Raw genomic sequence first — 25,485 nt, 5'->3', positions numbered from 1 at the left:
TCTACAATAAGCGGTGCAGCCGGTACCACTACGGTATATTGTTTATCGGCGGATGCTGTAGTATATAGGGCACTCTTCAGTCGCTTTTGACACAATTTCCACCCCTCGATAGTAGGGGAAAAAAAAGTCGGCTTGGCTGCGGGCCTAGCAAAAACGTGTGTCGGGCTACAGGTACATTTACTCAGGGCGTGCTACACGCAGGACGTTTATCGGTTGCCAATGAAGAAAGGAGAACTGCGTTAATTTGATTGGCGATAGCAACAGATCCCCGCCAGAGAGAGATGTATCGGAATACGGGGTGGGAAGTCTAATGGGGGGGTGCAAATTGGTGATGATAGAATATTGGCGGTGATAGATATGGTGAGCTAACAGAGAGCGTTTAGGGCACAGTACTGTCATGTCGGGAACGCTTCGGCAACATGGTGAATGTAAACACACTGTAATGCAGTCGATTGTCACCGGGGAAGGGGGAAGCGCCCTGCCACGAGGGGTGCGGCGCCGAGGCTGAAGCATTTCTGCTCTGCGTTTAAACCCCCCCCATTGTTAACCGTCCACGTGGTAGACTCGGCGATGAGTAGTATTTAACCGATGAGTTTGTGATCAACGCCAGAGGATAACCATAACCAGCAGATGAAGGTGTTGTTGCCGTTACTCTACGTGGCATCGTGGGCCTCCGCCCATGTCATCAATGGCCGCCACCTGATCCGGGCTCAGCAGCTTGACGCTCAGGCCAACAAGGACTTCTCCGTCGCCGGCGTGTTGGGGAACTTGGACCAGGCCGACAACCAGTGGATCGACGACAGATTGCTGGAATTGGCCCAGTACAACGGGCTGGACTGCGACGTGTGCAAGCACACCATCAAGTTCAGTCGGGAGTTGTACGACTCTGACGCCGACCACCAGCACTTGATCAGTCTTATGCTTTTCAAGAAATGTATCCAGCTGCAAAAGAAACCGTCCAAGTGTAACACCGTCGATTTCTTCGTCACTACCGACTACGACAACTGGACCAAGAAGGATAAGGCGCTGAATCTGAGTATCAACTTCTGGGACAACGACTTCTTGCAGATGCTCAAGCACTTCGACATCAACAACGACGACGACTTGCTGTACTACTGCTACTACAAGCACTCCGTGTGCGATCTTCCCAAGATCGATATCAACAAGTTTGGCATCGACCAGTGGTGGCCGGCTAAGCAGGACAAGCACCACCGGGAGCCTCAGTACAAGCACAAGAACAAGCATGCCCGCAAGCACTTCAACGTGCTCCACATCAGTGACTTCCACTTGCAGCTCAGTTACCGTGTGGGTACGGAAGCCAACTGTACCACCGGTACTTGCTGTGCCGTCAACTCGTACAACAAGGACTTGCCCCTGATCAAAAACTATAACCTTTCCGACTACTACGAAGCCATTGGCATCACTCCTCGTGATTTCAGCTTCTACCCTAATGTCACTTACCTCAAGGACGGTACCTACAACAAGGGTGACTATGTCGACTACATTGCCGAGAACGGATGGGACTACGTGCTGACTCCCGCCACTCCTTTTGGTCACTACCTCTGCGATCTGCCCGAAGTATTGCTTAACATTTCCCTCGCCCAGATTGGCCAAACGCAAAAGAAGAACAAGTACGATTTCTGTCTCTTTACCGGTGACTTGGTCGACCACATCAAAGAGCTTTCGTCCCCTGAGACCACTTTGCAAGAGGAGACTCGCTCGTTCCAATTGATGAAGGAGTACTTTGAAAACATCCCCGTGCTTCCTGCGCTCGGTAACCACGACACTTTCCCCTACGGGCAGGTGGCGCCGCCTCAGCTTGAACACAACCAAAACTATACTTGGGACGACGATGCCATGGCCGAGTTGTGGATCAACAACGGCTGGGTCAACGGGGCCAAGCGGGAGGACCTCAAATCGCACCTGCTGGGGTTCTCCTACGTCACTGAAAGAGGGCTTAAAGTGATCATCCTCAACCTGAACACTTACTACCAGAAGAACTTGTGGGGCTACATCAACTGTACTTCCGACCCCGACTTGTTTGGCACCTGGAAGTGGCTTGTCTCCGAGCTCGTGGCGCTGGAAGCCTGCGACCAAAGAGTGTGGATTGCCGCCCACATCCCTCCCAACGACAACGACGCCAAGGCCTACCAATCGCAGATCTTTGAGAAGATCGTCCAGAGATTCTCACCCTACACCATCGCCGGGATCTTCTACGGCCACACCCACAGAGACCAGGTGTTTGTCAGTTACCAAAACGACCAGCCGGCGGCGTTCGCCTTGGTGGCCCCGCTGATCACCCCCGGCACCAATAACAACCCTGGCTGGCGTTACTACGAGGTGGAGGACGAGCTGTTCAACATTGTTAACGCCCACCACTACTACCTCGCCTTGAACGAAACGTTGAATAACAACGGTGACTTGCCCCAGTATAAGTACGAGTACCTGTCACGTGACTTGTACGACCCCAAGCACCAGTGGCCGGCCGACGCTCCCCTCAACGCCACTTTCTGGCACCGAAACGTCGTCAAGCCCATCAACGACACCCTGGCGATCGCCTTCAACCAGGAATACATCGACTTGCAGTACCGGTACTCGCCGTTTGCCCCAAAGTGTCTCTCTAAGAAGGGGAACTTGACCAAGACGTGCTTGGAAGAGAACTGGTGCGTGGTGTCGACGTTCAACCTGGACTTGCGCCAAAAGTGTCTCGATGCTATCAAAAAGTAGATAATATTGTCCTCGTTTTTTTGTAAATTTTGTAGTTTATTACCACACCCTCACTTGGCGTCCTCACCAAAGTAGACCATCTTGGCGATGTTGCAGAACAACCCAGTGCCACCCACCAACAACTTGAATTAGCCTACAGATTCACCATTTCCTCAAGTATCAGTAGTAAATTGTTCATTAACTATGCAGTCGTCTCACAGGGCCATGTCAAATGGCATCCAAATATCATCGTCTCTAGCTTGGGCCCAAGCAAAATGTAGTCATCAAATCATTAAAACATCGTAAAACCTCTTCGTTATTGAGTCGTTTGCACGGTAAACAACAAGTGGGTGGAATAATGTTGGACCTCGACCCGGTCGGGGACGTCGGCCACCGTCGTCGCCACGGGGTACTGGCCTCGGCTGCGCTGGATATCGTGGAGCGAGTTCATCGCAAGCCAGAAGAACAAACCAATTCGGTGTTTGAGTTTGGATGGTTTTGGTCTGGTTTTGGTTTTGTGGAGAAATGGGTGGTTTATATGCTAGGAGGCTAGTGTTAGCGCGATGGCGGAGGGGGTACTCCACTAACACAGTACACACTCCTTTTCCCGGTAGTAGCCATCAGCGCAAAGGGCGCGCGCGCGCCACGCCCACAAACGCGCTCAGTGTCTAGGGTTGGTAGGCAGACACGACGCCCCCCGAGGGTGCCGAATCGTGGGAAAACCCATTTCTAGGTCTATCTCTACATTGATAAGCGTTTGATCTAGTTTTGAAGGTTGATTTGTTCAGCAAAAGTGGCTACAATAGGACTTAGACGCGTCGCCATTAAATATCGTCGTCTACTGGTGTCGCACCATCGCGTGCGGCTGGAAGGGTATGTCGTCTACTCCCCGCACCCCGTACCACGACCTCTACCAGATATTATGGCCTAATTCTAGGTCTTAGGCAAGGTAGGTAGTGTTGGAAATTAGGTAGTATCGACGCAGTACTGCTATTTTGGGCCCAATCGAACGATTTCTTAATTAGTAGGTATAGTGCCGAGTCGCGGTAACGAGGCGCCGTCACTGAGCGGGTAATATGGGGCGGCCAGCGACGCCCAACGGCGATGAGTCCCGGGCCGAGCCCAGAGTCCAGCCGGTGTCAACTTACTAAATTGCGTGCGTTTTTAGTGTGAAATAGGCCTATTGACCATGGACTACGTGATGGCTGGCCGGTAATCTGCTGGCGCTTGTGGGCGCCTTGATAGCGCACCAGGCAGCAGCTGGTAACGCGCTCCGAGAAAGGCGCTTTCCAAAATCGAGGGCGAGCGACCGCCGCCGGCCACTGTGAGGAACGATAAGATACGATGTAGGTCCCACCCCCCACCGCAACTGGCAACCAGCCCCCACCAACCACCTCTGAAACATATATAGTAGTCATGTTTCAAAGCAGTAATTAATTACTGCTGCTAGACTACGAAAATTCCGGCCTCGCTAAGCGCTTTGTGGCGGGTGTTCTTTATGAACCTAAAAACGTGAGCATCGAGGCTCGCAGGGGCGCCAGCGCCGTCGGGCTTAGGCTATAAACTTTAGGAGGCCGAGGCAGGTGGTGGCGACGCCAAGGGGAGACCCCGGGGAACCGTCTATGGTTGAGTATTATATCTTGACTGTTAAACGATTCATCCATATCTTTTATTTGGGAGGTAGTTATAGCTTATAATCGATTTCCTCTGTTAGCCTGATTAGCTTGGCTCTGATTGAAACAAGCGCTTCAGGGTCTTATGATAAACGTCATACGATAGAGGCTAGCCTTAAACCCTAATCTCACACGAGAAGAGGGTATTACTCTGAAGTTAATCAATCACCCAAACTTAGCCTACAATCATCGCATTACCTCGAGTCGATGTCAGCTTCAAACGGCATCATTAACCTATGACGTGTTTTCGATCTATCTATTTCTCTATTATATACATTAGAGCTTGACGCCCAAGTGGATGGCGGCGACGCCGAAGGTCAAGTTTTCGTAGCCCGGTTCGGGGACGAAGAAACCGGCCTTTTGAATCATCAGCTTAAACTGTTCTTGAGGAGGGAACTTGCGGATCAGCTCGACAAGGTACTGGTACAGGTCGCGGTCGTTGGCGATGAGCTGCCCCATCAACGGGAGCAACCCGAACGAGTACGCCTGGTAGCCCATGTCAATCACAGGGTTTTCCACTTGCGAGAACTCGAGACAGGCAAACACACCACCGGGACGTAAAACACGGTAGGCAGTGTTGAGCCCCGCCTGGATATCGGTGAAGTTACGGATACCAAAGGCGATGGTGTACACATCTTTAGACGAGTCCTCGATCTCATCCATCACTTCGCCATTCTGCACTTTGAACGAGAATCTCTTTCTTTGTTCGGGGTCGGCCGCCCACTTCGTTTCATTAAACCGGCGCTCCCCTTCACGTAACATATCGGGATTGATGTCGGCCACGGTCATTGTCAGCTTATAGTCGCCAAACTTCTCCGCAGCATGGTCAATGAGGCCGAAAGCGATGTCGCCGGTACCGCCAGCGACGTCCAAGAAGTCCAACGGTCTCGAGGCGCCGGGTCTCATCCCGGCGTCGAGGCGGTTGATGAAGTGGTGCTTCCACAAGCGATGGACGCCCATCAGCATGACGTCGTTCATGACGTCGTAGGAGCGGGCCACCGACGAGAACACGCCGCCGACGAGCTTTTCCTTTTCGCTCTTGTTGACGGTCTGGTAGCCGAAGTGGGTGGTTTCGCCGATGGTGGGAGGGGCTTGGCTGGAAGCCAGGGGGATTGGTGTCAGCGAGGCCGGCTTGGGAGGCTCAGAGTAGTGTCTGAGCCCCATGGCGGCTCGGCGGAGCACGGGCGCCTGGGTCTTGATCATTGGATGAAAATTGTGCGCGCGTAGCAATGAAGGCTCAAGGAAGCTTAGAGTCCTTGAGGAGATGATAAATTGGAAATTGTTTCAATTGTTTCAATTGTTTCACATTGTGTTTAGGTGATTGGAGTAGTGGTGGAGTAGCGGGGTGCTATTTGGTGTTTATTGTGTGGTGACAAGAATGCCGAGACCTAACCGTTGACAAGACAATTGAGAGTAGGGTAAAGCGCGGTGCTGGTATTAGTAGGAACTGACACCGAGCTGTGACTAAATAGAACATACGTTTTTTCCCCAGAGTAGACTAAAACGTCCAAGCGTCTGTTTGGTATCTTATCCGTTAAAGTTCATCTCCTAACAGTCTCCTTTTGATGGCAATTTATAGTGTGGTTCGCGTTGACAACTGATAATGGCCATTGATGCCTTCCCCTCATTGCCATCCCAAACGACGATAAACCATCCTCTAATGCTATCAAAGAGCTACGACCGTGCTGGCTAATTCTAGACTTCTCACTCGACTCTCGCCGTCTCGGGTCGAGCTGCTGGCTTGCTTTGGCCCGCCCTTGCTGGCACCCTAGTAGCCAAAGCCCGGCGCACGCAACTGTGGGTGTCTCCCGCCATGCGCTACGCACCCTGCCCCTGAGCTGCGAAATAATATGCTTAACAATCTCCGTTTGCTGCCCATAAAGATAGGCGTCCACCCCCCTCCCCGTGACAGCATCTCGGTGTCTGGCATTTGAAAAAATATTTGGCCCTTCAATATAAAGGTTACCCGTCCCCAATCCCTGCCACTTTTGTTGCTACCATCCTCGTTTTGTCGTCGCCTACTTTATTATCCCCTGTGGGGGAAGCCATCCCTGCCACTGCCAATACACCTCCCACAATGACTTCCTCTCAGTCCCTGCCCTCAAAATCAAGACGGATCCTGCTAATGCTGATGAAACGGCTCCTGAGACTGTCCCACTCGTCACGTCTGAGTCGAGAGTCCCAGGAAACCCAGGCCACCGAGGCCACGGAAGTGTCGGCTTCAACGACAACCATCACCACCAAGACGCAATACAATTATGAGATCTTTAGCCTTGTGGATAGAGACCTTGTCATTTGGCGTAAGCTCCATAGAAGGCTGGTTTCAGGCCAATTGCTCGATGGCCAGGGGATAGTGCTTGCCACCATTCATGACCAAAGTCCGGAAACTATGGATAATGACGATACCGGAGTCGACCGTCTGTTTCGGATTGAGGTACGCCATCCACAGACTGACGACGTCATGCTTGTGATCAAACGGCCCCGCCATCTTATAAATGGTGAGACGAAAGTGTACCTTCCAGGTTGGTGTTCTCTGACCAATAAGCGAAAATACTTGGAATTGGGCCACTGTACTCAGTCCTTCTCCTATATTCATCGACAATATCAACTTGCAACGCTTGAAGACCGCAAATTGCTCAAGTACCATCTGTTTGGTGAGGTGCTGGCCACCCCACGCCAACAGCGGTTTACCGTATCCAGCGCTACTCGGAGGTACGGTGTCGGTGACGACGTCGCCTGGGTCGACGCGGCGCCGCTGGGAGTACCGTTAAAGCACTCATCGGTGCTCTGGTTCGACCAGAGACTCACGCCCGACCACAGGGTGATTTTGGTGGCGACTGCCGCCTGCTTGAACATCGACTACTTGGACCCCAGAAATGCCTAGTTTTGACACCGTGAAGTTTATAGACAATAGAGAGTACTCGTGACATGGTCGTAGTAGAGGATGGAATGCTGTAGAGATCGTCTGCAAATCATATCGCCAGGAAGGGGCAAATTACTCGCAGGGGGGGATTGTTGGAACCTTAAATAGCCGGCAGCACGTGTGGAATGTGAGTGGCTGGAAGGTCATCTCGTGTCCACCTGCCGTCCGGGGAGGACATAAGATTATGTGCATTGCATCGCGTGGGAGGCGAGAGTCAAATACAAAGGAGCTTAAGCGAGACCTGGGGGGGTGTCGAGTCACAAACGCGGATAAACGGAACTAGGGCATCGTCGATGGTAGGTGTCGTGTCCTCACCGTAATCGATATAGACTATCGATGGTATACGTGGGTCTTCAGAGTCAACCACAAGGCCAACCCGAGTCACAGGTAGCTCTCTTTATGTGCGGCTGGTGGTGACTAATTTAGTATTGTAAATATCAGTGAAATGTGACGAATGAATCCACGTGTTGTAGAGTCAGGATGAGTCTCACTGGTGATTAAAGTAGGGAATTTTCTGAAGTTTTCGAAGATGAAGTTGACTGAGGCCAATGTTGACTTCTTGAGCATTCAAGGAGGGTTTGGTGAGAGCTCGCATCACGTGGATTTTCAGTGACATTTCTCCTCATTAGCGTAAAATAGTCAGTCTCCGTCAAAGTTTGGTTCACCCATTCTCTCAGTGTATACGTAGCATTGACCAAGAAAATCGAGTTCACCAAGAATATACCCCCTTTGTGATCATTTACGAGATCGGGGCTAGTTTGGCTTGAATCTCGGCCGTTCCCGAGCCAAGACTTTCTCCATGACCTCAACCTGATTGAGAGTGCTAATTGATTGAGCTGGCAGTGATAGTCTGCGTACGTAATCGACCAACGTTTACTCGATGGAGTAGGGGTAAAGAGCATACGTAAGCGACTAACTGATTCCATTATTGAGCGACGACATGGTACGCTTTACGTAAGCGAGAAACGGTTACCGTATTAAGCGTTCCCTTAGTGGAGGCAAAGCTCGAAGATGGTTGCGTACGTAAGCGATAAACGGTTACCGCATTTGGTAGATGCCGACCAACTTCCGCTCCCAGCGCAATATACCCACGAGGGCGATCAAGGTTGGCAATTTTGGCGATAACAATAGCTTCACCACCTTAACGGTTTCGACGTCAGTGACATTTGTGAAACATTTTGTCGGTAATATTTGGTGATACTCCGATCATCGGATTCACCGTTAGATGTTTTGCTGACGTAATCGCCTTACGGTTACCAGATTAAGTAGGTGCCGCTTCGGAGTGTCACCCCCCTCATCGCAGCGCCTGTTTATACTCAACGTATATGCGGCAAAACTCATTGACAAAACGTATTTTTGCTTCCATTGCCAAGACGCCAACGAAGCCAATCAACAATTCATAGATTCGATCAATTATCGCATTTCTCTTGCAACCATTGGTCTCACTGGGAGCCTCAATTAAGTCAGTCATAATGCCCCACGCTCTTTACCTTGTAAACGATGCTTAATGCTGGATTCAAGAGATCTGCCGCTCATAACCGAAAAGATGTTTGCAGCGATGTTTGCAGCGATGGATTGCAGTGAGTCACTGCCGATTATGATCCCTTGCCTTTCACTCCCGAAAGTGCCTGGAACATCAAAGCCTCCACATAATATTCCTCAAGCATGACGGGGGCTGAGGGCCATAAAAGAGCAACCACGCCCACCTTTTTTTTCTTAGCATAGATGATTGAATACACCCATTGCGCTGACGATACTGCTGCCACTGACAAATTGGACGCCACCGTCGTCCACCAGCAGTGCTATAGCCGCCCACTGACGGGTTTTTATTTTGTTGAGGAGTTGCTTGATGTGATTGACGAAGCGGTAATCCACTGGGATTCACTGTCCAAGCTGATAGTTAATGATGACGGCCAGGTTTTGGCAACGGTGGAGGTGGCGGAGCCGCTGGCGATAATGACTCCGGTCAAGGTAACTCCGAACTTGAAGCTTGTACGCCATAACGAGGCCATTGGCTATATTGAGCGGTCGATGGGGCGGGAAGTTGCCATAAGTTTACCTGGTTATGATCTAGCCGATGCTCTAGTGCTTAAACGGTTAGGTAAAGCGAAACGGAGGATATCAGGTTGGCAGTTGCTGACGCGGATCCGAGACCCAAACCACTGGGTACGCATGATTAACCTGGTGTTTGGCACCAGTGATCGCGGCGTAGTGACAGTTGAGGGCGTGGAAATGGCTAAATTCAGCGGTAACATGCTCATCATTGACGATTCGCTTCTGGATGAACGGCAACGGGCCACGGTGCTTGCGCTAGCAATCAACACCTGGGTTAAGTAATTGGTATGGGTTAGCTTTATAGCAGGATACACAAACGGGAACACCATTGGTTAGTTCGTGAATAGAGCTTTGATGGTAGCGCTGACACTAGAGCAACACCAACGTAGGATCAACCAAAGGGATTAATCAAAGGTATCAGCATTGAAAATCATGGTTGATGTTGTCGAAACATAATTGGTAACACTTTAGTAGCACTTTGATCATGGTTGGTATTATTCTCATAGCCATGGCGTAACCAGTAATTGATGGTGGGATCATTGTCGAAGAAATCAATAAACATCAATTGATGGTGGGACAGTAAACGCAAAATCCCTTGACCAACAACTGATTTCAGTGATTGTGGCACACATGACCGATCAGTTCAGGTTGTATTCAATCAGACCTCAGATGGTAGCGCCGACATCCAAATCATGGTAGTCAATTTCACCAAAGAATTCAAATCCATAATCAATTCATTTTTTTTCAACTTTGATGGTAGTTTCCTTTTCGTGGTAAAGCTTCCTTCCCCATCTCATCCCCTTAACCCCTCACGTGACCGATGCGATAACGCGGCTCATCGCATCACCCTTAACTAGCATCTTACTAGCATACCCACCATGTCTCGTGTCATCGTCAAGGGGCTTCCTCCCTACTTCGACGAGGCCAAGCTCCGGCTGCACTTTGCCCACGACGGCGCCTACGCCGTCACCGACGTGAAACTCATGCGGAAACGGCTGGGCGAGTCCCGCCGCTTCGGGTTTGTGGGGTTCCGTTCCGACGACGACGCCGCTGCTGCGGTCAAATATTTCAATATGTCGTTTATCGACACTGCCCGAATTTCGGTTGAGATTGCCAAACTGTTTGGTGACGAAAACGTCCCGCTTTCGATGAAAGAACGTCAGAAACGGAAACGGCAAATGCTTGAGGAAAAGGAACAGAGACTCGCCGCGAGAGAAGCACGTTACCAGGAGCTGAAACGGGCGAGGAAACATACGATTGACGACGAAATTAACGCCAACCCGGAGTTAAAGGAGTACATTAACGCCTTGAACGATAAGCGGCTGTGGGCGGATAACGACCACGCCGACGGGCTGGGGGCTCCGCTGGCGGCTGAATTTGAGCGGAAAATGGCTGAACAGGAAGCTGAAACCGCCAGAATTGAGGAAAATGATCTGGATAACGAATACCAGGACTTTGGCGCTAAAAACCAGGAGGATGAAGAAGACGAGGAAATGATGATCCCATTGACCAATAATGATGAAACCAATGAGGACAATGTTGAAGAGAAGGTTGAGGACGATGGGCTTGCTCGGGACGAGAACGTTTCTGATTTGGACTGGTTGATCCAGCGGCGTAAGCGTATGGCCGAAGCCAATAATGACGAGAATGAAGAAGATAAACAAACAAATGATGATGATGATAATCTGAAACAACAACTGAAACAACAGCTGAAACCAGTACTGAAACAACCACCGGTGGAACCTGAACCCACACCCGAGGATACCATCCGCGCTACGGGACGTCTTTTCATCCGCAATATCCTTTATACCGCTACCGAAGACGATTTCCGTAAACTATTCGAAAAGTTTGGCGACCTTGAAGAAGTACACGTGGCTGTCGACACCCGTACCGGTAAGCTGAAGGGGTTTGTTTACATTCAATTCTCAAACCCGGAGAACGCGGTGAAACTGTTTCAGGCCCTCGATAAAACCATCTTCCAAGGGAGATTGCTTCACATTTTACCAGCTAAAGCCAAAAAAGACCACACGTTGGACGAGTTTGATTTGAAAAACATGCCGTTAAAGAAACAGCGTGAATTGAAACGGAAACAGCTGGCGGCGAAACAACAGTTCCAGTGGAACTCATTATACATGAGTCAAGACGCCGTGCTCGAACTGGTAGCGCAGAAGTTGGGGGTTTCCAAACGCGAGTTGCTTGACCCGACGCTGTCGCTGCTGGCGGTGAAACAGGCCTTGGCTGAGGCCGACGTCATCGGCGAAGTGAGACGCTATTTTGAGAGCCACGGCGTCGACCTTGTCCTGTTTGAAACGGCTAAGGAAAAAGATGACCGTATCATCTTAGTGAAGAACTTCCCCCACGGCACGTCCTCATCCGAGATTGGTGAGTTATTCGCTCCTTACGGTGCTATTGACCGGATTCTAATGCCTCCCCAGGCCGCCACCATCGCCATTGTGGAATTCCGCGACGCGCCACTGGCGCGACTGGCGTTTTCAAAGTTACTGTATCGGAAGTTTAAACAGGGGATCTTGTACCTTGAAAAGGGTCCCAAGGGGATCTTCACTCGTGCTGCAACCGATGCTGAAAAACAGGCCGCTGGCGCTGTGTCGTCCGAGCCCGTCGTCGAAGCTAAGACCACTGCTGAAGATGCCATCGAAACCAATGAGATTGATGACGACGATGATGTTGTTTCAGGCCCTACGGTTTCAGTATTTGTAAAGAACTTAAACTTTGAAACAACGCTGGCTCAGCTTAGCGCCGTGTTTGATGGTCTTCCTGGGTTTGTTGTCGGTGTGGTTAAAACCAAGCCTAACCCTAAAGATACGTCAAAACCGTTACTGATGGGGTATGGTTTCGTTGAGTTCCGTACTAAGGACCAGGCTGAAACCGCGATTAAAACATTGGACGGGTACGTGCTTCAGGGACACCGTATCCAATTGAAACTCTCCCACCGCCCTGGAACTCAAACTGACACAAACGATGAAACTAAGCTGAAACTGAAGAAAAAGGGGTCGGCTAAAATCATCATTAAGAACTTACCGTTTGAGGCGACACGTAAGGACGTGGTTGAGCTTTTGGGTGCTTTTGGCCAATTGAAGCTGTGTAGAGTGCCTAAGAAGTTTGATAAGCTGGCGAGAGGGTTTGCTTTCGTGGAATTTGCTTTGGCTAAAGAAGCTGAAGCAGCGATGGACCAATTGAAGGGGGTCCACTTGTTAGGGCGGAGATTAGTGATGCAATATGCCGAAGCTGACCTGGCTAATCCGGAAGAGGAAATCGAGAAGATGATGGCTAAAGCACAGAAGCAACAAGGGACAAGACAATTGGCAGAAATGAGAGGGATGGGTAAAGGGAAGACCCAGTTGGAAGAAGATAACGACGACGAACTCGCCTAGGTTTATGAGTATTTATATTTATAAGGTAATGCATTCAAATTATGGTACTCTCTAGACTGCCTCTTTTAGCTGCGACATAAAGATATCACGATGATTGGGAAATACCGTCACATTTGAAGCCCATAATAAAATCAAGCAAGTGTTTACTCATATGAGAATGACTTCTTGGCTGTTTCTTCCATATCTTTGCTTGCTTCCACTGGTGCTTCAAGTTGGAAGAGGCTATCCCCTTTGACTTCCGTTTATGGCGATACGGTGGGGCTACTTCCATCCCCTCAAAATGGCAAGACAAATAAGTCCCGAAGGTGAATGTAGGAAACCCCATTAGTTAATGGTTGTAGGCATGCCATCTCCAACCACAAACATCGGTGTCGTCTTTAGGTGATCAAGACTGATGACACTCAACGAAGAGTTCGAAAATGCCTGATTCCACAAATCTTTCTCATTGCCTTGGGTTTCAAGTATGGAGGTCTCAATCTCTTACTATACACTATTTGGTAGCTACGAGTATGTTCACAGCGTGACAGACTTGGATTGATATAGATGATGGACTTCAATCAAGATGTAATAACCTCATGGTATAGTTTCTCACGGTGATAATGCTCAAAGTTAAAATTCTCATGGTAACAATTGCCAGGGTGATTATTCCCAGTCTCTTACAAACAACAACGCGTTCACACACAACGGTCACAGCAAATAGTTGGTAAAAGACTGTAGCCAGTGCCTGATGGTGGAACCGTTTGGTAATATATATTGCGCCGGTGGCACTTGGTAGCTATTAATACCTTGGTGTAATCAAAACTTAAGCGTCCGGCCGTCTAGAAGCTCATCACCAATATTAGCAGTATAGTTGTTATCGACGAATACCGACTCGACGAATTCGATTTGAACTCGCGTAGAAATTGGACAGCAATTAAGTCTGAGGAACGTCTGCATCAAGTTGAATGTCCATGGTGGATGTAGCATATCAGACAAACACATCATGAAACAAGTAGCTCTTTCAAAAGTCTTGAACATCAATGTGGCCAGCGTCTTTGTACCCAAGAGCTCAGCCCTCCACCGAGCGAATGGGAGGCAGTCACAACGAATTAATAGACTTAGAAGTAGCAGCACTTGAAAATTGAGATGGAAATAACAACGAATTGTCGAGGAGTATTGTGGCCGTTGTGGTGGTATAATATTCTCCTTCATTAGTAGGCGGAGCATTACCTCATTCATAGTCGCAGGCGTTGACTAAGAAGTGCCTTAACAACCGAACCAGCATCACTAAGTTGTTTTTACTGTTCAATAATTAATAACCCACTGGGGGAATATTATAATCAGCAAATCTCCCAAGACGATGAAATTAAAGAGTAACGGAACTTGCGCAACATATTCGTATTGTTGATAACAGCAAAAACATATGGGCAAAATTCCTTGTTCAGTTCCCCATATAACGTTGATATTACGTCTTCTGTTTCAAATAGTAGCCACACGAGGCTATCCTCTTGAAAATTGTCGACGAAGGGCATTAAAGGCAGACATGGCTCATTACATAGTGTTTTCAAAGGAACCAGCGGAATAGCGATGGCAATGAGTAATCTGACAAGATACGACGTGGATTACCTTCACATGGAGTGGCAGTTTTTAATGAATACTCGACTTCAAACAACATAGCAATGGCTCAGTAATAGTTAATTTCTGGGCGCAGTAATTGCTCAATCATCGGGAAGCGATATAATTGTAACGGAGTCTCAAAACAGCAATCATGTCACGTACAGAAGTCAACCAGCAAACGAGTAGTCAATTATTAAAGGAATTTGGGGTGATAGTATGACAGTATGTAAAACCGTAACAGTGGTATTTGCCAATGGAGAAATTAATCAAGGAGATAAAGATCAAACTAATTAGGAGACAGCCTTTTCCTGTACAGAACAACACATCAAGTTGATACACTAGCAAGCGAGTCAAATTCCAATTGGCTGGCGTAGATAGTCGGATTCCACTGGATAGGTGAGCTTCGATCAGGTTCACTGTCGTCCGAATTATTTTGGTTTGGTTGACCATCAGGTGATACCCGTTCCAGCCAATGTTTCACCTCAGGTTTCAAAGTCAACTTGTGACAACCAATTGACTGATGAAGAGAGTAGTCTGGTGGAGATCATTGAGATGAAGGATCGTATTCGTCGTCAGTGAGGGTGGGCAAGGGTTAACCCTACTCACAAACCAATAATTTATGAAACCATGGTGGGGCGGGTATTGTTTCGGATAAGCGAATGCGGTCGTTTTTTTTTGCGTGAGAGGCGAAATTACCCGTCTCGGAGAGTGCTCGTCACACCGTCACTCGGACACAAATTGCACCGTGCCGGGGCTCATAAGTCCGGACATTATTTCCCTTTGGAAACAGCGCTACCAGCTCTTTCAAGGGCAAAAAAAAGCATACATTGACAATAAAAGTAATGATATTTACAAAAGTATTAGTTGATTGCTAATTTTCTTGGTAATTTGTGCTTGGCTTTGTTGATCATTGTTACCAATTTCGAGCCCTGATCTCATCACCACCTTGAACCGCACCGTGATCGTAGTTACCCCACAAATTCGCGCGCGTCGGAACCGCACTCCGATGATATATATATGGCCAGTAGCTCCGACGTGGTTTCGCGAGGCGATGCCGACCCCAACCAAACCCACCACCAAGCGCGCCCGCATCGACGCCGCCTGCGACCGCTGTCGCCGCCGCAAACAAAAGTGCGACGGCGCCCGCCCCGAGTGCGGTTCGTGCTCAGCGCGGGGCGCCGAGTGTGTCTACGGCAAGCGCTACTCGCGCAGCCACGTCAGTGAGGACTACGTGCGCCAGTTGGAAGCGAAGTTGGGCATCGACCGCCGCCGGCGCCCGCTGGAGGCGATGGCGGGCGACGACGACGACGACGGGCGCGACGACGGGCGCGACGATGACCAAGAGCCGCGGCCGCCGCTGCCAGCGCCAGCGTGGACGGACCCGTTGACGCCCACCGTGGGGTTCGACCCGATCCTCGGCGCCCTGAGCGCCGCGGCGACGGCGGCGGTGGCGCCCAGCGCGACGGTGGGCGCTGGCAACGGCGCCGCCGCCACTACCACTGCGGATAACACCACCACGGGCGTGCCGATGAGCGCTCCCCCCACCGAGCCGCTCCCGCTCCCGCTCCCTAACGGCAGCGGCCACGACAGCGGGCGCGGCAGCGTCCACTCGACTCACTCCGCTGGCGGACTCCGGGCGCTTGCCAGTGCCAGCGCGACGGCGGCGCCCCTCGTCACCCTGGCGCTGATGGCGCTGGCGGCGCTGGCGCCGGTCGCGGTGCCGATAACGGCGCTGCCGGCAAACTCCGGCACTACCGGCGCCGACACCGACGGCATGGGCGCGGGGCGCCCCGACGACTACTACGGGCGGCTGGCGGTGGCGCTGTTTTTGAACCAATTATCCGCCCAAGTCGACGGCGAGATCCCCGCCAACGCCGTGCCCTTTGAGCCCGAACTGGAGGTGTACCTGATGGGTTATGGCAGCGACAATTTGGACGATGTCGCACTTCCGGCGCCGGCAGTGGCGGAAAAATTTGTCGACGACTATTTCACCTACGCATGGACGTTATACCCGTTTGTTCACCGCCCCACATTTATGGCTACCTATAGAAAGATTTGGGACGGGCACGGGGTTCAAAACACGTTGTTTTATTGCATTTTGAACTTGACTATGGCCATTGGCTCGCTTTTACTGCCGCTGGTGGACTTAGACGAGAAGATGGCCACTTCGCAAGTGTTCTTTCGCCGCAGCCAACACCTTTTAAGAGTGGATATGATGGATCAAGGCTCGTTATTAGGAGTCCAGGCATTACTCCTAACGGGCCAGTACTTACAGGCGACGCCTCAATCAGCCGGGTGCTGGAACTATATTGGTTTAGCGATCCGTATGGCTCAGGGATTGGGCCTACACGACCAGGAACCGTGCCCCCGCCTGCCGCTGCTGCTGGATAAGCCACAGCCAACGCTGCCAATGGGGAAACACAAACTGCTGTGCATCTACCGGGAGATGAGGCGGAGAGTTTGGGCCGGCTGTGTGGTGATGGACAGGATCGTGCTGTTGACGTTTGGCCGTCCGCTTATGGTTACTGACTGGCTGCCTACAGAAGTCGAGCCTGTTGATGACGAGTATGTTACCGATGAAGGGATTAATGTCCCCCAAGAACAACACCGCCTGGAGCTCTGTTTCTTTGAGCAGACGATCAAATTGTACCACATCTTAGGGGAAGTGCTCCAGACGTTTTACACCGCCACTGCCCCGCTGCTGATCGACGATATATTAGTGCAAGTGTTTGAGTTTGAGAAGAAATTGAACCGGTTCCGCGACGGCGTGCCTGAGTTCATCAGACCCGATGCGGCGATGATCGAGCCCCGCTGGGCCCGCCAGGCTAACGTGCTTCGTCTCCGCTACTTACACTTGAAAATGATGCTTTACCGGTCAGTGCTCGTGCCAGCGAAGCTGGTGCTGAACGACTTATTGGGACTGGCGCAAACGGCGGTAGCGGGTCAGTGTGTGATCACCGCTATTCGCGTGGTTAAATATATTGGCGGCCACGTTAATGACGCCGATAACGGGGCGTCGCTGCTTCCGGCCCACTGGTATAACATCTTCTACGTGTACACGGCAAACACCGTACTTTTGGCAGCGAAGCTCCAGCCGGGGATAATGGCTACGGTGAGCTCGGAGGAGCTCGACGAGGCGTGGAACATGGGGCTTGACCTTCTCGACCGCTACCGCCGCCACAGCCAGAGCGCCGAGAAGTGTATCCGCGTGCTTGAAGTGATGGGCGAGAAGGTGGGGATGGCGACGACAAGCGGCCAGCAGAAGGAGATGGACCAGAACATGTTGTTGAGCTTGTTGTACGATACTCTGGGCCCGTTGGGCGGGCCCTTCTTTTACAACGGGGGGCTCTGAAGGAAATTAGCTGGTGGCATTGATAGATGACCTATGATTTTGAAACCATTGTCGAAGAGATAACTGGTGGGACTAACGAGTATGGAAATGGGCCGTGACGAAGTCATACGGCACCATTTGATTATAAGTTTCTTCAGAGTTAATACATAGACAAATCAAATTATTCGGGCGAAATGTTTTGAGCGGTCTTACTTTATGCTTCAACCTAATTCTATGGGCCATTGTAGGTACAGTTATCGGTAAACTGGGGTTGGCCAAATGATGCTCGTCGCCTTGCCTCGTTAGCAAGATTGCTGAGGTGATTGCGAATAACATTGCTAAAAGTGGAGAGTAACGCTATGCTTAATATTTAAATTTTTCAGCGTCAAATGAATAACAGCCAGTTTAACCCAAACTAGACACATCGTCCAGTTTGATTCATTCCCCACTAGTACAACTCATATTTGTAGCACTGGGTAGCACTGGCATTCATAGTGTAGTGATCCTCGAGGAAAAGTGCGAGAGTAACATCTTTCCCTACCACACTTCAAATCGAGAAATCAACTAGCTGTCTTGGGTGTAAACCAACCATTGACAGCCTTCAAACTTTCTAATTGGTGGAAACCCGTGTGAAAAGTTTGCGTTCGGCTACACTGGCGAACGACAGACGCCAACCAGAACAAGCTGTGCCCCATCTTGTTGCCACCTCGAGCAGCCTCCTACCTTTAGTGATTCCTCCACTGCCCGATTATTCCATGCTGTCGTCTGGTTTCCAACCACCCTCTCACTGATGAGCAGGCTATTTAAAACGGCCAATCCGCCTAAAAATGCGGTGTCCTCATTGATTTGAATTTTGCGCCGTTAAAGTGGAACTGCCGTTCTCGCCAGCATGCGTCGGCACATCATGTCTGATAAAACTTTTGCCTTGATCCTAAGAAAGTACGACTTGCCATCTAAGCTTCTTCCGGACGATGAACGCACTGCATTCGTCTAGTGGAATGTGAAGGTCACAGCAATGTGGTCAAGCATCAAGCTAGACATAGCACCAACCCACCGTTCCTCGAAGCAACCGGAAGGACTGGAGTTTCCCCGACCCCCAGCCGCACCCCGCCACCCGCTAGGGCACGAACCACCGACTCAACTACTCTGAATAGCCCAATGCCACTGGAGGCCCGCTCTGCAAATCCTACGCTGAATCCCTCGACTACAGCATCGCGTCCTCTGTCCAGACGACCTCCGACTAATATCATCATCAGTCTGCGACGCCCGCGACCGCTGGTGCCCCGTCCAGCATCTCTTCATTCTCAGCCGCTGGCGGCCAATGGAGGAGTAAGGGAGATGACAGAAACCACGCCAACAACGGCGCAAACGGCGGCTCCGACGACACTGCAGTCGTTGGCAGCTTCGCCAGTTGATGGGACAGATGGTTCGCAAAGAGGAGTACACACCGCTTGGCCCCGACACTGCATTGACGCTTAAGGGCTACCTGTTGAACCGCGTCATTTTTAAATTGATTGGTCAAGGCGACTACTGGAACCCACGGATTGCTAAATATCTTGTTGATGATATAGTGGAGCTGTGGCTAGAGCGTGTACCCGATAAGATGCCATGATCCGAGCTGCCCAAACTTTGTTGAGAAAACGTGGTCTCGAAGGGTCGCTGAAGTTCACAAAACACTCGCTGGCAACTGTTTATGCAATTGGGACCAAAATTTACCCTATTGTTGAATAGTTGGACCTCTTCAATGTTTTCTGTGAAGAGCGCTTTAATCGGACGCTTAATTGTTAACCAAGCATGGTTCTGGAGCTTTAGTGGACAGTTAAACTCAAGCTCAACGATGCTGTAGTGTTGCTGACGGGTTCAGGTGGAAACAGCGACGAATTAGTGGTAAGAGCCGTGCTGGCTTTGTTGGGGAAGCCTGAGGCTTTTGAAAAGCTCTTTGGCAAAAGTTACGTCATTTACTACTCGATCTTGACTGGTCGATGGGGTTTTTTCACTTATCTTTCAGCAGGGAGCTACTTTGATAATATCATGGTTCCCGAATTGTTAGGTAACTTGTCTTGCCAAGCCAGCTCTAATACAACTGCCAAGGCCAATAACAACATCACTTTGTCCTGTTTTGAAGGAATTGGCGTCGATTGCCGGGTTAAGCTTGCGCGATTTCAAAATCGGCGCTTATAGTTGACGACATAAAGCCACAAATTAGAAGCAAATAAGATTAGATATGGTTTATAACTCATGATTTAGTTTTTACTATGAATAGTGACCATGGATTTTGGTGGTTGCGTTTTTACAGGCGCCGGCATGGGGATTATGGTGTTATCCATAAGTAGAGATTATAAGCCATATGATGAGGGTCGATGACATGGCAATTGAACTCGAAATCATATATATACATCTACCTGAGAGCAATTGGGAGTTTATCCGAATCGATTTTAAAAAGATTATCTCTTTTGATGAGTCGATCTTCGAGATCAACCAATAGCCAATCTCTCTATGGTTGGGTCTCGGGAACTCTCGAAGAATATGACTTGACGAGTCTATAAAAGGCAGAGTTCTTGTGAGGGTGATTTTTTCAAAGCCCCTTCGTCTAATTGAGGAAGGCTGACAAAAATTGAGAGGGGCCACGTTAAATATCGTACGACAGGCCTCGAATTTCCTCATCGCACCGCGGAAATTGCTGGAGTTGGCGGAAGTGGTTGCGGCATCGGGAGTGTCGGAAAAATGACCTGCTTTGCGCGAGGCGGTAAGTGGGAAATTTTATTTACCAAGGACCGTAGGTGGTGGAACCGTAGGCGCTAGAACCGATGAACTACAACTATATGTGTATACTAGATTACAGTCAACGGTTAGTGCCTGCTTATAATTTAATGTTTTCCTTACATTAGCACTAGAACCATCCAGTGATAACCTAAGGTGAACACAGATTGACGTCGATCTACTGCCCGTATTGGCCTTAGGTAGTACCGTCGCCACACGAACGAAGGCAGCCCCCCAGTCTGAAGAACACGATGCGTACACGCCCCACCCGTTAAGATGGTAGTCATGACACCGCCAGAGTAAACTCTGATCAAACCAGAGCGTCTTCGCCCGCCTGGGTCTAGCTACTAAAGTCGATCTCCGTCTCGACGAACACGATGCGTACACGCTCCACCCGTGAAGATGGTAGTCATGACACCGCCAGGCAAAGCCAGGCCAATTCGGAGTCTTGTCGTTCACCTAGTCCCAACCCGTGTTGAGGAGAAAAACCTGTGAGGAAAAAATTGGCTTTTTAACCAGATCGATATTGAGCCCTGGAAGACACCCGCCCCCTGCCTTCAAGCCAGCCATCGCCCCTGCCGGCATCTCCTCCACACCTCGCCCTTAAGCCAGGATCTCCCCCACGCCTCCAAGCCAGGTAAAGCGTTTAGGCTGTATTCGCACCAGGTGAAAGGCACAAAATGTACTCCGTGTCGAGGTGAATACGCTCCCGGTTTTCCCAGCAAAATTCGATCGTTTTTTGGCGTGTTAGGCTTGGAAAACACAATCTCGACGTCATTATTCATCGGGTCAAAGGCGGGGCGTGCAGTTATCAAATGAGGGGAGTGGCCAGCGCCCAGTGGAAAAATTATATCACAAAAGCAATGTTGGCACACGATATGAACGGCAAGTTCAGCGTTAAGTGTCAAACAACATGTGTCAACCCTGCACTGGCGGCCCCCCATGACATCATACCCATAGGTTAACGCGATTCGTCATATTGAGGGCTGTTTGTTACTCACAACGTTCCCCGTTCGTCCCTGTTATGAAGCACTGGCCGAAAACCACCCCGAGCCCCCATCGATATTCCATAATCTTCTACAGGGGCATTACCCTCGATTGCCTGCCCCCCAAGCCCTTCCAAGCTCCCCCAGAGTTCAAAACGGAACACATTGTCTAAGGGGGCTTTGTAGGCTCGTGTAAACTTAAAAATTTTCGTAGTTAGACGAAAAAAACTCCAGGAGGTGCGACATATTGGCGAAGCAAATAGTAAACCACTGTTTAGTGGCCAGTAGGCGATTATCTTCAATACGTAGACTCTATGAACCCAACCAAGTCAATGGCAAGGGTGCTGAGGTGGTGGGTTTGATTTGGTACCTTGTTTGGTGCTCTTTTCATGTGATGCCGTTGCTCGTCCCGACGGGGCACGCCTTGGGGTCATTCAGGATTGTCGCCGGTTAACATTCCCTGGACGCGCTGTACGTACAAAATAGACGATCGCTCTTCCGCGATAAGCCCGATAATATCTTGCATGGATCTTGCTTGAGTGTCTGCGGTCAAGTAAACTATTATGGCGGGGTAACAAAACGGCATTAAAGTAAACTGAACATAACGACCTTTGGCAAGTTTTCAAGAAACTTGTTCACTACGAGGGTTGAAAAATGTGGTGTTGTTTCCGCATGGGTTGTCCAGACGAAGGGAATAAACAGAGTGTAGCTTATGCGTATGTATCGAAGCATGCACGCCTGGCCATAAAAAATAATCTGCATAGAGTGCGTTATCGCTCATTGGAGAAACCTTTGGTTATCAGGATGGTAATATGCGTGATTACGTCACGTGCATGGCCAACAGCTCAAAGTGTAAGAACCTAACCTTTCGATGGGACACATATAGTTAGATGAAAAAATTTCAAAAACAGACAAAACCACACTCTATTAATATATATATGATATCAGCTGTTTTGTTTTTGCATTTCTGGGCGTAAGTTTGGCTTATGTCAGTAACCGCTAGTTTTTGTATTCCCATTGCTAATCGCAAACAGCGCAGAAAGCGTAAGTTAAGGCTCTTTTTGTATGTGGATCTTTCTGTGCTTTGATTTACTCAAAGACAGGGTGGATTGATAGTGATATGCTCGTTTAATTCGCTAGTGGACTGAGGACCGTTGGCGGCAATAAAATCCAGAGTCCGCGGTTATTGTAATTGACAATGACAATAATCATTGCTCACAGCCTAGTATAATTGCTGATATCGGTGACCTATTATTTGGCAGCAGTAGTGTTGGCATTGGAGGTAGTATTGCCCTGAGGTTTTCCAGAAGGCACGCGTACGGCACAACTCAACAAAGGCACCACAAACAAATTGATGGATATAACGACAGTTAACGTTCATTACACACCTCCACGTGAAATTGAAGTAGGCCAGAGTTACCCCACCTCAGCTGGGTGTGGGATATGATATCAGTGACGCTGATGGAATAGGCGTGGGTGATATATTCGTCTTGGACTCAAGACTTTCCCCCATACAATTGGTATGACCCTCTGGTGACACGTTCACAGTGATGTGTATTCTGACAGACAACAGCCTCAAGCACTCCACCATAACTTGGTTGAGATCATGGTCCATCAGTCTCACCCTAGTTATGAAATTGTGTCAAGGCAGGCTCCAACGTAAACGGCAGTCAAATAAGCTGGTACCTTGTAAACCCCTTGGATAGCCGAACGGCTGTGGTCAGTAGCCTTCCAGGGACCGATGTGTTGGAGCGCCCTGAGGCGGAAGGCGGAAGGCGACTCATTGTATGTGATATAGGAGACTGTTGGATATGGCAGGTGTTGGTTGATGTTGGCCGGCGCTGTAAGCTTGGTAGAATCATGTTTCACTTACAGTTTGATACCAGACACACCCGAAACCTGTTCTGAAACACCCACCATGGTATCATGGGAATAGTCGAACAAGAAGCTCAATTGGATCGGAAGAAACTGCCTCAATGAATCGTAAGAGCTATTCCAACGATTACCATGGCATTTCGCCATCCGTTAACATGTTCTGTTACCTCCAAGATGTTATGGATTTCCCCTTGTGGTCTGCTGAAACATGGTATCACACCACCTGCCCCGCAGATGACCGCCACCGCACACCCCACACCCCACAACAACCACAACAACAACCACAACAGCTCAGTCCAATGGATTAATTGGTGTTCCCCGGAGTGCTTGCTTCAACCGATGACCCTCTTTACAGTACCACCACGTCAATACTCAGTCTTACTTGGCGTGAGCGGCGCTAGCCTCGCTCGCTGACCGTCGGCGTTTAACCCCCACGCCTCACTCCAGTTACGAATGCTATCAGCGGTGGTACCACTGCCTATGTGATTCCAGTGGTGGTGATAATCAGCGTCTATCACAATTTGGTGACGATGGCGGCTCTTGGCTGGCACTGCCGCTAGCACTACTTTCCATTGCGGCAGAGACGCCCAGTGTAGGTGAATGGAGAGCCGCAGCCTTAACAAGAACTTGGCACAGTTGTATTCAGCAGTGGGAACCTTGGGGATGATTGTCTCTTTGTCTTTCATCAAGCACTGCTATACTCCACCATTCTGATGGACTAGTGGTGCTCTGGCAAGAAAGAGGGTAAATCAACTGCAATCAGTATTACAACTGTTCTTCGAGGTTCATCGACGTCTACTCGCGAAGATGTTTGATCTTGCTTTCATCGGTATAGTGGCTCACGAGTGTTTCATGGGAGTGGCTGCCATCACACAAGAGAACGTCCACACTAACCGCAATGCCATTGACTTGTGGCTTCAGACATTTGGCCCCAATTACGCCGGTCTTGTGCTTACCGCTACGTAGCTGTTTGTTCGCCCTCATACTGAATACTACACTGGGGTGAGACAACACTCGGGTGACCCTGAACTTTACGTGCAAAGATTGCCCCTCACTTTCAGCAACTTGGCTACCCTGAAAGCATTAAGACCGTGTGCTTTTCAGACTCGTTGACGGTGGTGAAGTGCAAGCAACACAAAACGAAAGCCGACTCCTCAGCGTTGCTCACACTGTTCGAAATCGGCACCTATTTCTCTATCGAATTCAACAACCTGAAGCCGATGAATATTGTGATTAAGCTTAGCGAAGCCAACGGCAACCGTGCCGTCAAAATCAGCGTTAATATTGGCAACAACACTGGCGATCCCGCAACAGTGGCTTGCGAGAAGCAGGAGTTGGGCTACACTGCACGGTCGTGGGCCAAAGGCGACAAGCCGAAGCGGTGATAGATAATGATTAGGAACTTATAGACGAAGTAAATAATGCCACTCTTTGCTACAAACACCAAGGAGACTTCTGAGACGCAATTCTAGCTTACCTCAAATTTTACCACATTTGACGACCACTTCATTCACCGAGACAGCCTAACTGAAGGGTTCCCATATATCTGAATTTAACGCTTATGGTGGCAATGATGTGAACTTATGATACAAGCCATCCTGCACTTTGAGCACTACTCAGGATGCCGCTCAGCTAGCGCCGTTCTGTCGACCAACGACGCTATTTCGGGCATGGCGAGCCCTGGGTCGCTCTCTGGAGGGCGCACTCTTTCAGCAATATCTGCCGGCCTCGGCTTTCTCCCTTACCAAACATGTGCGAGGCAGTGAGCTTCAAGTCAGCGGTCGTTACGCTTGCAAAGTACACCACGGTGTTGTTGTGGCTGCTTGTGTTATTGGCGTGGCTCAACTACTTTCGACTCCAGCTTGCAGTGATATCTATGGCTATATAGGCTCACTACACAACACATGGCATCCAAAACCGCCCCCAGCGATTATCATCCTCAGCGGCGATGGGTTTCCGCTCGTCTCTTATCGTAGACCTACGCACTCAGTAACTGCAGAAAACTGCGCACTGGCCAGATAATTTCTGCGCAAGTTGCGCGGTGCTTGAGAGATCTTAGCTCGCAGAGAAAAATATTTCCCCCCCATGAAGCTTCGTCGTCTACAGGCACGTGACGCTCGCCCACCCCCTGGTCTCCCGCCCATTTCTCAAAAAATTGCACCCTTGTCAACACACTATCGACGTCTTT

General features: G+C 49.8%; 6 protein-coding genes across 6 annotated transcripts; 5 read left to right on the top strand and 1 right to left on the bottom strand. All coding sequences in view use genetic code 12, as the record gives it.

Moving 5' to 3' along the window:
• Positions 1 to 630: 630 nt before the first annotated feature.
• On the top strand, positions 631 to 2,727 carry DIURU_000206 (PPN1 endopolyphosphatase family protein; the record flags this gene model as incomplete). Its single annotated transcript, XM_034154670.1, has 1 exon — positions 631 to 2,727. One exon carries the CDS (start codon positions 631 to 633, stop codon positions 2,725 to 2,727), a length of 2,097 nt encoding a protein of 698 aa, XP_034015017.1.
• A 1,928-nt stretch (positions 2,728 to 4,655) lies between these two features.
• Positions 4,656 to 5,582, bottom strand: COQ5 (2-hexaprenyl-6-methoxy-1,4-benzoquinone methyltransferase; the record flags this gene model as incomplete). The annotated part of the gene is made up of 1 exon (XM_034154659.1): positions 4,656 to 5,582. The coding sequence occupies one exon, from the start codon at positions 5,580 to 5,582 to the stop codon at positions 4,656 to 4,658; it is 927 nt and encodes a 308-aa protein (XP_034015016.1).
• A 922-nt stretch (positions 5,583 to 6,504) lies between these two features.
• DIURU_000204 (uncharacterized protein) lies at positions 6,505 to 7,263 on the top strand (the record flags this gene model as incomplete). The annotated part of the gene is made up of 1 exon (XM_034154648.1): positions 6,505 to 7,263. The coding sequence occupies one exon, from the start codon at positions 6,505 to 6,507 to the stop codon at positions 7,261 to 7,263; it is 759 nt and encodes a 252-aa protein (XP_034015015.1).
• Positions 7,264 to 9,027: 1,764 nt separating this feature from the next.
• Positions 9,028 to 9,639, top strand: DIURU_000203 (uncharacterized protein; the record flags this gene model as incomplete). The annotated part of the gene is made up of 1 exon (XM_034154637.1): positions 9,028 to 9,639. The coding sequence occupies one exon, from the start codon at positions 9,028 to 9,030 to the stop codon at positions 9,637 to 9,639; it is 612 nt and encodes a 203-aa protein (XP_034015014.1).
• Positions 9,640 to 10,235: 596 nt separating this feature from the next.
• DIURU_000202 (RNA-binding ribosome biosynthesis protein) lies at positions 10,236 to 12,749 on the top strand (the record flags this gene model as incomplete). The annotated part of the gene is made up of 1 exon (XM_034154626.1): positions 10,236 to 12,749. One exon carries the CDS (start codon positions 10,236 to 10,238, stop codon positions 12,747 to 12,749), a length of 2,514 nt encoding a protein of 837 aa, XP_034015013.1.
• A 2,884-nt stretch (positions 12,750 to 15,633) lies between these two features.
• Positions 15,634 to 17,697, top strand: DIURU_000201 (fungal specific transcription factor domain-containing protein; the record flags this gene model as incomplete). Its single annotated transcript, XM_034154615.1, has 1 exon — positions 15,634 to 17,697. The coding sequence occupies one exon, from the start codon at positions 15,634 to 15,636 to the stop codon at positions 17,695 to 17,697; it is 2,064 nt and encodes a 687-aa protein (XP_034015012.1).
• Positions 17,698 to 25,485: the final 7,788 nt, after the last annotated feature.

This window comes from Diutina rugosa, assembly GCF_008704595.1.
Source record: "Diutina rugosa strain CBS 613 chromosome Unknown scaffold39_size132508, whole genome shotgun sequence".
In the NCBI taxonomy this organism is placed as follows: Eukaryota; Fungi; Ascomycota; class Pichiomycetes; order Serinales; family Debaryomycetaceae; genus Diutina; species Diutina rugosa.
The sequence above is the reverse complement of the archived record's forward strand: the minus strand, read 5'-3'. Positions and strand labels throughout refer to the sequence as shown.